General features: G+C 42.5%; 1 protein-coding gene across 1 annotated transcript in view; it reads right to left on the bottom strand.

Moving 5' to 3' along the window:
• KCNAB1 (potassium voltage-gated channel subfamily A regulatory beta subunit 1) overlaps nucleotides 1-13,690 on the bottom strand; it is a 756,359-nt gene that overhangs the window by 287,951 nt on the left and 454,718 nt on the right. Inside the window, exon 4 of the mRNA XM_086944907.1 lies at nucleotides 12,301-12,380. Coding sequence (XP_086801033.1) covers nucleotides 12,301-12,380 — 80 coding nt within the window. The remainder of the gene's footprint in view (nucleotides 1-12,300; nucleotides 12,381-13,690) is intronic.

The raw sequence follows: 13,690 nt of genomic DNA, 5'->3' as shown, positions 1-13,690 counted from the left end.
AGACACATCAGTTTAACATCGGGAGCACTTGCGCTATGGCACTGATCAGCAGTGACACGGCGCCCAAAGCATATACCAGCAAAACATCGTAAAACAGTAGAGGCAAACAGAAAAAATGGAGGAGAGACTCAAGCCAATGATGTCAGGTCTAACACTCAGCAATAAAGTTCATTATTTCACTGAGCAGAATCAATCAGCATTATAATAATTTGGTCTTAAGTGATAACATTTCCTTTTCTTCCAATGTCCTATTGACTTTGCTGACAGTGCTGCGGCTTAAATAGGCAAATCATCAACCCCTTCCTGATGATGATGATGAAGAATTTATAAAGCGCTATAAATTCCCTACGGTGTCTAGGCGCTAACCTTAGCACATGCAGGTCGGACTGGACTAAATATGAGAAAAAAGCCTTAAAAAGCCATGTTTTTAAGCCCTTTCTAAATTTTAACAGGCTATACTCATTTTTAAGTGAGTTTGGCAAAGAGATCCACAGTTTAGTTGTTATAGTAGTGAAGCTCCTGCCACTCCAGCTAGCCCTTCTAACTCTTGAAACAGTTAGGTTTCCAAGTTCGGCTGACCTAAGGGATCTTGCTGGAATATATGGCTTAAGAAAATTTGCCAGCCGCGTTGGTCCCAAGTTGTTAAGTGATTTAAAGGCAATGCAAAGTAATTTAAACTGGATCCGTCTTGCTACCGGCAACCAGTGCAGATGGAATAAAGCGGTGGAGTCGAATTTAGAGATTCCTAGGAGTATTCTTGCTGTGGCGTTTGCTCAGTTCAGCTATCCCAATTCTGCATATGAGTAGAAAGGCAGCTTCAATTCAGCTGACATCAGATTTACATCATTTTGCACACTACTTTTAAGCACTTAACCCTGCTATGGAAATTTGCTCCCACTTCCCATAACACCCTTAGACCAGTGAAGTCCAAGCCCATCATCTGTGTAAGTGTAGCATATGCCTGGTAATCACTTTCTTCAAGTTGCCAATATCCAATAAGACAGGTAAAACCTGCTATGTTATTGGGGGATCTGGTTGAGGAGGACTAAGGTATCTGGGAACATTAATCACACCCAGAAAGTGCATGAACTGCCAAATGGGAATTGAACAATTATTTTGCAAATGTATGTTAGCCATCACCCGTAAATAAATTGCCGAAAGTAGGGACACAGCGCCACTCACCAGGAATGCTTGTCAGAAGCAGACGCCATGTTCCACAGGTCTGGTCGGTGCCAGAGCAATAGATCAGAAGAAAAGGCAGTTTGGGAGACACTTTTTTATAACACTCAGATCTAACTATAATTTGCATCTACCAAAAGGGGATCATTTCTCATCCTATGTCTTGAGGTGGCAAATACCACCAATAGAAGAGGCCTGTCCCAAAGGAAGTTGATTTACATCGGAACTTGTTCCGACAACCACTGTGCCACTTATTGTAACTAATGTAAATAAAAGAAATTGATAGCCAGAATGCAAAACAATGTCATACATTCACCCGAGGACAGAGATCTGGGTCTACATACATCGTTTTCTTGCTCCCCATGCCATTCCAGTTTGAACCCAGCCATATGCAAATCAGTCTTGACCCAGCGCCAAATGGGAGGGGTATGCCCAGACATAGGGCCGGTGCTCACTGTGCCACTGGATTCAAGCTAGCCTGGCTGATGAGGGGTGATGCCCCGAAACTGGTCCCATGATGCTTGCTTACGGTCTAGGAAGGACCTGGCTTGGCAGGTTCCCATGAGGCACAGGGTCAAGACTGATTTGCATATGGCTGGGTCCAAACTGGGGTGGTGTGGTGATCAAAAGAGCCATGGTTTAAACTCAGATCCTTGTGACTGGGGGTGACTGTTTGCATTGTTCAGCATTCTGTGCATCATTTGTTCCTTTTACCTATTGTAACTAAGCACCTAAGAAATCATTTTTGAAATTTGGCCAGCCAATTCCCCTCCTTAGGGAATCCTGAAGTCTAGAAAGAGCCAGGGTGTGCCTTTTCCCATTTGATAGGAAGCCCATAAAAACGGGCTGGTAAATGCATCAGAATAGTTAGGAAGAAATAAAGAAATGAAGGAAACATATATGTAAGCTTTAGTAAAGGCTATTCTATCTATTGTGGACAATAGAAGGTGCCACCAGAACCGGCATTCTAGAGCTCGAATGTTATTGGTTAAGGTTACCCTCAATTACCTCAGTGTCCTGGTGAAAGATCTGGACACCAATGTACTTGAACGTAATCAGTTCCCAAGTAATGGTACTGGGGTGGTTGATCTGATTCTTTAGAGGGGCAAGATCTCAAAACACATATGATTTGGTGTAACTAATAAGGAGTCTGGACGGGGCGACAAACACCCAAGGGACTGCAACGTTTCTGGAAGATGGGATTCTGCACCACATCATACACATCAATGGCGTGTAGGGTACCGCAACAATCAGTACCCCTACCTATTCCTGTCAACCTAAAAGTGGCAGGGAGAGGTTCCATCACCAAGGAAAACAGCATGGGGGGAACGGGCACCCCTGTCTTGTGCCTTGCTTCACAATGACCTGCGGAGAAACACGTCCACCGGTCTTGATCTTGGCCAGTGGGTCTACTACAAAAGTTGTGATGCTGAATGGGTCAATAACATAATTGGCGCACACACCAGAACTGGTTGACCTCAACACATTTCGAGCTCAGCCATCCAGAAATTCACCTTCCACCACCCTTCATTTTATAGTGTAAGGACCCGAACTGGTAATAGGACTGCCACAGCTCTCCTATATCTATTTTAGGGTGTGCGAAAGTCAACAACCGGGCATGACCTTTCACCCAGTTAAATCAAGTAGTTTAGAAAATGAAGACATATTAGCAATGCTAGACTTCTTTAGATGTTCCTGAGCAAAAATGTCAAAAAATGCTCTGATTGCAGCGTCAAATGTCTTTATTTCAATCAATAATATTAGTGTATAGCAACAGCTGACATGGGCTTTGCTCGGGCAGATCTGCAGTTGGGGGTTAAGATCATAGCTGTTAAACTTGTATGTCAAGAATGTAGATTAAACTTTGTATTGGCCACCAAAGGAAAATTATGTCATGCCCCGGTCCGGATTCTGAAAAATATACCTTCAATTTTTAGACCCGTGGGTAAATCCCAACTCAAGCAGAGAGATAAAAATCAAATGACCGCACTGGTGTTCTAAATATCTCTGACCACACCAATCATAACTGGTCTTACCCCTGAGAAATCTTATGCAGGGCTCATATTACTCCCATTAGATCTGTACTTAAACATATGGGTCTATTAAACATTGTTTTCACTGACCTGCATGGCACACAGAATCACCATACATGGAAGTCTCCTTGGTATATCCTGGCATTGTCTGAGGTATCTGCTTTTTGCATTTGTTCACAAAATGCCAACACCCCTATGATCCTGGTCTTTGCTTTTAGGTATGATGGCAATAGAAAACATTGACCAGTGCTCAGGGGGGCTTATGGAACTCTCTGTTTGTCAGATTGCTGCTGTCGTTTTTGACAGCTGTCCCCCAAATGTTTATAATATTTGGCATTTTCAGACACAAGTTCTAAAAGTGGGACTTTGTTTCAGGTAAAACAGGAAACAAATGACTCTTACACCCTGAGCGTTTTTGCCCGCGGTGTGGGGTGCCAGGTTTTTTGTGGTGGTGACAGAGGAAAAATGCTTTATGCCACCCCCACTAAATAAGACAGGTGGTGTAATGTTCCTCCTGTGACAGTCAGTGTTTAATTTGAGCAGGTGTTTTCTGGTGCTCGGCACCGGCTCATAATTGTCAACACCGGCGCTTGTGACAGTCTGCCACTAGGTGGCGCTGTCTGGCTAATTTAGAGATGACCACAACAATAGTTAATTATGAATTCAATATTCATTAAAAATAAATATTACCTGCTACGCAAGCCATTCTGCTTTGGGGCCTGAAATAGTCAGAATTGTCACGGTTGTAGGAGTGTGATGCTTAGTAGTTGTGCTGTTACTGACAATGGCAGCATAGCAGGGGCAATGTGTAGTGCAAGCTGTCGTGGCCTCCTGACGAGAGCCCTGGCACTTATTATTTTGCAAATTAAGTATTGCTGACAGCCTCTACTCCATTGGGTGGTATTCTGTTGACGGAGGTAAAGGGGCTCCATCAATGGAATACTTATGGTCCACAATATCTAATTGAGGCTGATGGAGGGTGTGTCCACCTAACTCTAAATCGGGCGTAATACCTTTCACCCCACCTAAAAGGCTGGGGGCTCCCAACACATAACAGTAAAGCAGCAGCCAAATATGTTTAGAAGGGGTGTTGTAGGAAGATAACACGGAGTAGTGTGTTCTTTCCAAATTACAAAACCCACTCACTTTGCATAACAAGAAGGATTTAATAATTATTACTAGGACATCAAATAACATGTTCTGCCTGCCCATAAACAGTCAATAACCACCTTAAACTGGAGGCGGCCCTATAATCGTAAAACTCAATATAATGGCTTGCAAACTCATGAGAATATATTTGTAATGATTCAATTATCTTAAAGTCCATTTCAGGTTGCATTGTATTGTTGTGTCCGGGACATGCATCTTGTACAAATTATCATTGCTCTAATGTTGTCTGTAACATGAGTGCCTTGTTGTCCTGGTATGACTATGTCACCGTTAATATATGTCACCGTTGAAGGATGAAGATGTTGCATATCGGCTCACGTAATTTGCCTGACTTAGAAACTAGGGGCCAGATTTACCACTTCCTCATATAGCGCAGTGCAGCAGCCACAAACACCGCGCTCTGGGAAAAGGAGAGAGGAAGAGAGTGCTCTATTTACAGAAATATGGCACTCTCCTCCCCTTTCCCTAGCGCCAGTGCTGAGATCAGCTGCTGTGTGCCAGGGAAACACCTTTGCGTCATAGTGCAAGGGTGTCTACGTGAGTCTAGCATAAGCTTAATACTGGAAGGTATCCGTTCCGCACAAAATACTATGCATAGACTGACTTTAACCCTTTTCCCTCTTTGTATTTGGGCTGTAAAGTGCAGCACACGTACAAAGTGAGAAAAGGAAGGAGAAATGAAAGCATTTCTCCTCCCTTGTGCCTACTAGGGTGCAGTTTTCTGATGCTAAACCCGGTCTACTTTATTTAGTAAATAGGGTTTAGTGTCAGAGACCTTGGGTGGTTGCGTGGTACGCCCCTTTGTTGATAAGTAATGCCAAGCATCACTATGAGCTGCTTTGAGTTACTTTCACGTTATTTCCAGCGCTAAACAAGTTTAAAGCTGGAAAGTAAATTGGAAGAAAATATTTTGCACCAATTTGCTTTACTTTTGTTATGCAAACATGGCATATACTCTTAGTAAATCTCCTCCCAGGAGTCTTATTTAGATTTTGGCAGTATAAACCATCAAAACGCGAAGAGAATTCCGTCCGCCATAGTAGAAAAGCAACAGGCTACAATGCAGTGGTAGCAGGATGGACAGGACATTAGTCAAACCTTACATGAGGCCCATAGCAGTGTTCCTCTACATTCAGGTGTATACAGCTTATTAAATAAATAATTAATATCCCTTGCTCTTGTCTGTCAAAATCCCCTCCGCCATGCGGCCCCACCACCTCACTGCTCTTACCTGCACGGGCCTCGGCTGCCCAGAAATGCAGGAGGTGCTCCCTTGGAAATCCAGGTGCAGATGGAGTTACTCAATGTTGCATCGACACCAAAGTGCAAGTACAGTTTGTAAGTGCCAAGAGGATACCATGGCAATGAGACTACACGTTATTTCCCGATTACAAAGATAGGGTCTTTTGTTTTTCACAGGTTGAAATCGTTCTCCTGTCTGGAAAAAGGCCCCACTCTAGAGATAAAAGAAGTACTTTTTAATCTAGAGTTGCCTTTTGACAGTCCACACTTGATCCCTTGGGGGTAGATTTATGTTAACTGGCGCATCCCGAGGGATGCACCAGTTAACATGCGCCACAGTGCGCCACATCTACGCCAACCATGGTGCGCCGCATTTATGATGCGGCGCACCATGGGGCAAAAACGGCACAGATGCGTGACGCATCTGTGCCGGAAATGTGGCGCATTGCTGGAGTTGCGTCGCAAGCGCGACGCAGCTCCAGCAATGCTCTGGGGGGGCCTATTCTTTCAATGCTGCCCCAAGCCTTACGCCTGCTTCAAGCAGGCGCAGGGTTTTGACGCAGCATTGCCCTGAAAATGACTGAGTGAAATCTCATAGATTTCACTCAGCCACTTTCAAGAGGCGTTCCTGCGCAGGAACGCCCCCCCCTGCGCAGGAACGCCTCCTCATGGCGCAGTGCTGTACAACGTGACGCATCTCCTAGATGCGTCACGTTGTAAATAGGGCGCAGGGATGCGCCACGTTTCCGTGCCGTTGCGTCACGCAACGGCGGCGTAAACGTGGCGCAAGCCCTTCATAAATCTGCCCCTTGGAGTTTAGGGGGAGGAGATGGAATAACGCCGCTCTGCAGTGGATTTCCTGCACGTCTGCAGACGCCAACAAGACACAGCTGCCTAATAGAAGATTACAGAAATAGTAAGAATTCCACACGCAGAAGGCGTGAGGGGAAGTCGAGAAAGCCGATGCTTAAAAGGGAATCCATTTCCTTCTGTGACTGCTTTAAATCCCAAGAAGAGGAGCTGCCTGCGGCCAGGGACAGACAAACGCCTCCACTTTTGAAAACGAAATACTGTGGTTCATTTGGCTTTTCATACCACCCGCGAAAGCACTTGGTGGCAAACAATGCTTGCACCACCCGCCTTTCTGATGTTAGAAGGAGGTTCTCTTTCCTGCATTGCAATAACAGGCAGAAGTCGCAGCTCTGAACATCCACGTGGTCTTTTGTGAATGAGAAGGAACAATTATTTAAAAAGAGAAGCGTTTGTGTGCATACAAGAAACCAAATCGGCGTTTTGGACAACTGGAAAGGTGTCAAGCTTACAAATCACACAAAGGGGCATATATTCAAGGGAGTGATGGAGTGAGGCGTTAGCCGTCATGGCTTAACGCCTCACTCCACCACTTCAGAAACACAAGGCTGCACCATATTTACAACGATATGGTGCAGCCTTGAGTTCCCCCTGGGCTGGCGCTACACTTAGCAGTGTAGCACCAATGCAGGCACACTTGCAACATAGTGCAAGGGTGTCTGTGTGCAGGGGAAAGATTGTTCATGTACAGGAAGGTGTTCCTTCCTGCACATAAACAATCTTTAAATGCCATGTTGTCACTTCCATGAATGTTGCTTAATTCAGCACACATGGAAGTCTCAAAATGGCATTTTATTTAAAAGATTGTTTATGCACAGGAAGGTCCCCCTTCCTGTACATAAACAATGCATAGCATTTTGCTTTTTCCATGTGTGCTCCACAAGGCAGCATACATGGAAAAAGCAAAAACAAGGATAAATAATGCATTTCTCCTCGTTTCGCAAACTTAAGACCAGATTTTCCCTGGTCTTAATTTTGGTGCTGTCTCATATTTACCCTGTCCTTGTAAATAGGGGGCAGCGTCAAAATCATTGAGTGTTTTGCAGTGATTTACCCACCGCAACAACCACTGCCCACCCCTTTCACGCTAAGCACAGAATGAAAGGGGGCCTTATTTACAAGGTAGCGTTTAGCCATGTTAAGTGGCTAAACACTGCCTTGTAAATAAGGCAATACCCCTATCACCACCACAACGTCATAAAAAGTGATGTTATAGTGGTGATAGGGGCTTTTACATATTCCCCGAAGTGTCAGTGACGGAGATGGCAAGAGCTCACGGCTCTCTCTTTTATGCACAGCCAATAATATCTCCGCTACTGTACCTCTTGGCAGCCATACAAAATGCAAGTAAAGAGCGTAAAATAATATAGGACTTATTTACAAGCCTCTTGGCTGCCGGTACAACATTTTTTCACTTTTTAAAAGTGACAAACCGGCGGTGCAAGGGGCCTGTAAATTAGCCCCTATATTTGTTCACAAAAGGCTGTGTATATTACCAGGCAGGAAAAAGCAAACTCTGTTACTTTTCCATTCAGGCAACTTGATAAACGCGATGCATAAAACAGGCATTATTCCAAGGGCTGCAGACAACCCTCAGAAGGCGGCTAAGCTGTACGAAAATGCAGCACCGCCCCCACCCTTCCTGCGCTGGAACTTGAACTGCTTCTACCAGGAACGGCACGCTCTGCCAGTGCTAAACTTCCGGTGCGATTGCAGCAACCTAAAGTGATATACTACAAAGCAGGTGGGGGAGGGCCCCAGGGAATTTATTTTAAAGACCAGCGAGGAGAACTTCCCCTAATCATAATCAGTAACACAATACAACCTAGGGTCTAAAAACTAGCACTTAAATCCTATATTAGGATATAAGTGTGATGGAAATGCAACCTCTCTTAATCTCTCATAAATAACAGGGGAATTACCCCTTAAGGACGAAAATCCTCACTCACCAAAGGTGACATGCTTCATCATATGTATCCTCCTCCCAGTAGGAAAACCTAGTCCTACTGAGGGCTACAACTTCCTCACTGTGAGGAAGGAGCTCAGGGATCTTTTTAAAAGGATGTTTACTAGCCAGACCGAGATGCTAAAATCCCATATGTGAGTGTTTAGGTGTAGTGAGAGTGCAGCAAAACTAAGGGTGAATGTAAAACTGCCTAGAAGATGCAAAAAACTATTTTTATTGACTTGTTCTCACTGGCAGGATTAAAAAAGCAGTGCAGTGAGTAGTATAGATTTAAAACTACTCAGAATTCAGGTGAACATGTTTCAGCCATACGATTAATATTATGTATCATTGGCTTTCTTCAGGACCAACAGATTATATTTATGCTGCTGCTACATAAACTGTAGTGAATAAAGTATAAAAATAATACAACACCAGTAATCCTGTGCAACAATATCAAGTATTACTAGGAATATCTATAAATGTGAGAGAAAATAAGAAAAGAGAGAGAAACAAAAAACATCACACATTTTGTGTTTGTGCATTTGCTACTAACATATTACTACATATCATATTGTCAATAGCCATTAAGATTATGTTTAAGTAATTCAAATTTACCCTCAAAAGTAGGATAAGTCACCTCACCTCGACCTGGCAACAGCTCAGTGAAGGAGGCCCCGCTCTGTGGGGGACAAAATTCAAGTGTCACACCTAACTATTTATATAGGTGGACTTTTATTACAAGTACTCGAGTGTGTGTAGAGACACTACTTACTAAATTGTTTTAAAGTTTTATAAAATGAAAATATTCTTCTTATCCTTTTAGCGATTTTGAGATTTCTGTAAAATAGGGCATATTGTATGTAGTGTTTCTGAGGGCGACTCCCTCTTTTAATTTAGTTTTAACAAGTATTGAATTTTACCTATTTAAGATGTAGTAGAATTTTTGTCACTACTTAAGGAGGGCCTGCCTGTCCAATCGGTAGCTCCAGTGGCAGCTCTGTGCCGTGACGAGGTACCGACGGACAGGTAAGGCAGGTTCTAGGACTGTTCGATAAGTAACAACCTAGGCAATCATAATTAAAATACAGTATTGAACAAAGATATTAAGGAAAGAGAGCTGCCAGTGAAATCAGTTTCTAGTATTTATTAACATGTATATTAAAAAAGACATAAGATTTATTATGCCACTTTCTCATTTTTATGTAGTAAACGAATGAATAATTGTGTGCTATATTGATTCGTATACCTTTTTAATGTATATTGATTCCTTGATATGTGATGATACAAACCCTTTTTTCATTTATGTGAAATTTATGTCTTTTTTAATATACATGTTAATAAATACTAGAAACTGATTTCACTGGTAGCTCTCTTTCCTTAATATCTTTGTTCAATACTGTATTTTAATTATGATTGCCTAGGTTGTTACTTATCAATCAGTTATTTTCCCTGACCTAGGAATCTTGAATTCCATATAATCAGGGGGTCCTTGGTACCTACACATTCTAGGTTCTAGGACTGTTACAGGTGAGCTTATGCTCCTTTGTCGAGAATGTTGATCTATCTAGTATTGTGTGACCTGTTGAGAGTACAGATGCTAAGAATTAGTTGGATGAGAGGTGTGGGTTATTTACAAACAACCCCCTTCTTTTTCATAAATAATTTTTAGAAACATGCATTAATGTGAAGTGATAACAGAAATTAAACATTGGAGATTGTCACTCGCAGTAAGTTTTTTTACTAGCACTAGGATTATGAAGTAACTAGCTATGACATAAGAGGTTAGCTTTATGAGGTACAACAGTCTGAGTGCCCGTTGGTAACACCTAATATTACTGTTACCTGGAGAGCATAGTTGGTTATTCCAACACAGCATAGTAAACCTTAAATGTATGGCTTTTTACACAAACAAACTAAAAATCTTCAATTTGGTTGGGCACAGTATACTGTTATGCACACACTCGAGTAGTTGTAATAAATGTCCACCTATATAAATGGTTGGGTGTGACACTGAATTTTGTCCCCCACAGAGCGGGGCCTCCTTCCCTGAGCTGTTGCCAGGTCGAGATGAGGTGATTTATCCTACTTTTGAGGGTAAATTTGAATTGCTTAAATATAATCTTAATGGCTATTGACAATATGATATGTAGTAATATGTTAGTAGCAAATGTACAAACACAAAATGTGTGATGTTTTTTGTTTCTCTCTTTTTCTTATTTTCTCTCACATTTACAGATATTCCCAGTAATACCTGATATCGTCGTGCAGGATTACTAGTGTTGTATTATTTTGATACTTAATTCACTACAGTTTATGTAGCAGCAGCATAAATATAATCTTTTGGTCCTGAAGAAAGCCAATGATACATAATATTGATCGGATGGCTGAAACATGTTGACCTGGATTCTGAGTAGTTTTAAATCTATTCTACTCACTGCACTGTTTTTTTAATCCTGCCAGTGAGAGCAGGTCAATAAAAATAGCTGTTTGCATCTTCTAGGCAGTTTTACATTCACCCATAGTTTTTCCTTAGTTGCGCTGCACTCTCACTACACCTAAACACTCACAAATGGGATTTTAGCATCTCAGACTGGCTAGTAAACATCCTTTTAAAAACATCCTGAGCTCCTTCTTCACAGTGAGGAAGTTGTAGCCCTCAGTAGGACTAGGTTTTCCTACTGGAAGGGCGGAACCCATATGATCAAGCATGTCACCTTTGGTGAGTGAGGGTTTTCGTCCTTAAGGGATAATTCCCTCTGTTATTTATGAGAGATTAAGAGAGGTTGCATTTCCATCACACTTATATCCTAATATATGATTTATGTGCTAGTTTTAAGACCCGAGGTTGTATTGCGTTACTAACTTAAAGTGATAGCCATATGGTTGCAACAAAAGATACAAGAAAAATAATGAGCTACTGAATATGTTTTACATGTAAAAGAGGTTTAGAAACCCATTCTCCACAATCTCTTTCCTCAGTCACATCCTGAGCCCCTGTGACGCTTAGAAGGAAGAGTTTAGCGCGGTTTGCGGGGAGGGGCGCCGTTGGGACTGGGAAAGCAGGAAATTCTCCAAATGGGGGTTGGTTTGTCCGGAGAAGGTACTCCAAGTGCCCAAAGAATGGCTCCTGTGTTGTTTGGGGTTGGAGTTAATGAGATGTTGAAACGATCCAGTGGGCTGTCCTGCTGCCTTCAAACGAGGAGATTAGTAAAAAATAAACTAAAAGAAAAATAAAAAGGATTTTCGCTAAGCAGGGTTGGAAGCAGAGGAAGGGCTGCACTCATTTAAAACCAGGATCGGCTGGCTTAAAACCCAATGGAGCGCCTCACACGAGTGCCAGCGCACTCTTTTCTGCACCCTGCCCACCCTATTAGCTGCAAATCGAACATGAAAGTGATGTTGGTTTGGGAAGTACAGACTGCAAGCACCACTGGTTATTGAGCTCGCAACAGCACCTCAGGACCCATTTGTACCCCGACGAGCGCAAAGTGCACAGAGTGATCTTTAACCAGCAGCAACATGTTAAATCAATAGGGCAGCAGAGTCCATTTCTCTATCAAAGGGCCACTGGTCTTATACTTCCAGGCAACACCAGCATAGCCAGTGAGGAGGAAGTAGGAGGGGCCATCACATGCTATAACAGTGTGATGGCCAAACAAAATGTTCTCTTAGTGAAATCACCAGGGAGGGAGCTAAGCAGAGAAAGGAGGAACACTTAAACAAATGCACCAATAACAAGCCAGCATTTCTACATGACACAGACAACAACCAATGGCAATTGGTGGGTGTGCCAAAGCTCACAGAACAGAAATAACAGGTCTTGCAAGGCTGGACCAAAAAACTGTTTAATGTACTTACTTCCCAGCTGCATATACCTCAGCGGTATCAAACAGATTCACCCCACTGTCATACGCAATTGTCATGAGTTTTTCAGCTACCTAAAAACAAATAAATGCAGTTCAGTGTTGTGGAATTTAATGTGTTCTGCATGTCACATTACTGAAAAATACATGTAACACCATTAACAATATAATTGCAAAAAACCTTTGTAATACATATGATCACCACCTCTTATTGCATTTAAACAGTTGGTGTATTATAGTTCCATGTATATATTTTTATTATTAATTAGTTAAAATCTTCCTAATATATCAAATACAAAACATCAGTAAGACCCGTAATTTTACAGTATCATCAGATATTAACTTATGCTTAGTGACTCATTGGGATTCCCATGCTGCTAATCATGTTTCTAACACATATGGGACTATGGACTGAGGCAAGATTATCAGACTGAGGTAATACCAACCTTTTCCAAGCACAATTCCACAGGGAAAAATTGCATTCCAGGTTTAACAGATTAGAACGATTGACAAAATGCAATATCACCCCATTACCAGTATTATCAGGATCATGACATGTTGGCATTTTGGGTAGATGTAGAAGAAGTACATAGGTCTGACATTATTTCCTTCCTGATGTGGGAAACATGGAATGGGGCGGTAATACAGCTCTGGGCAAATACTGCCCTATTGGTGTTTACTAGGAGAATGTGTGCATCCTAAATATCGAACCCACAACATCGATGGGACAGAATTTTAAGGACAATATAGTGAAAACATAAGTTGAAAGGGAACTAAGTCTAGAGGTCTATACCAAACTCCACATAAATGTACTTACATGGTACATATATCTACAGGTTATATAGATGTGGGCTCACCACCATGAATAGGGCGGTGGACAGGCAACTCAGAATATGCTTGGTGGTACCACAGCGGCACCGCCAGCATATTCTTGCCCCTGGATGCTGTATGACTGCTGTGGGATCGTGGATCCCCAGTGGATGCAGCGGTCCTATGGCGGTCCAACTGCCATACTCGTAATACTGCGGGCAGGCCCGCAGTTGATGGTTTCAGACCACCACTGCAAGTACAGTGATCCTATGGACCTCCGTGCTCATAAAAAGGCTCTAAGAACGCTCGATTAACTCTCTTGTTATATTCACCATTCTCAAGTGTTACAGGTACAAGGGTACTGGGAAATCTAAGGGGCAGAGTTAAGAGTGAATTAAGGTATGAGTGGGACCCCCTAAGGACAAAAAAGGTCTCCAGTAAAGAGACCTACTTCTTTGGTGCCAGTTGGGTAATGCAGTGTCCACCCAGAAAAGAGCTAGCACGACAAAGTATGCCATCTAGGTGAGTGATGGCCATAGCAGCCATATAACTGGACTCTCCATGATTTAAGGGGG

The sequence above is a fragment of the Lissotriton vulgaris genome, chromosome 11 (genome assembly GCF_964263255.1).
Source record: "Lissotriton vulgaris chromosome 11, aLisVul1.2, whole genome shotgun sequence".
NCBI classification, from domain to species: domain Eukaryota; kingdom Metazoa; phylum Chordata; class Amphibia; order Caudata; family Salamandridae; genus Lissotriton; species Lissotriton vulgaris.
Note: the sequence above shows the minus strand (reverse complement) of the source record. Positions and strands in the feature narration are given on the sequence as shown.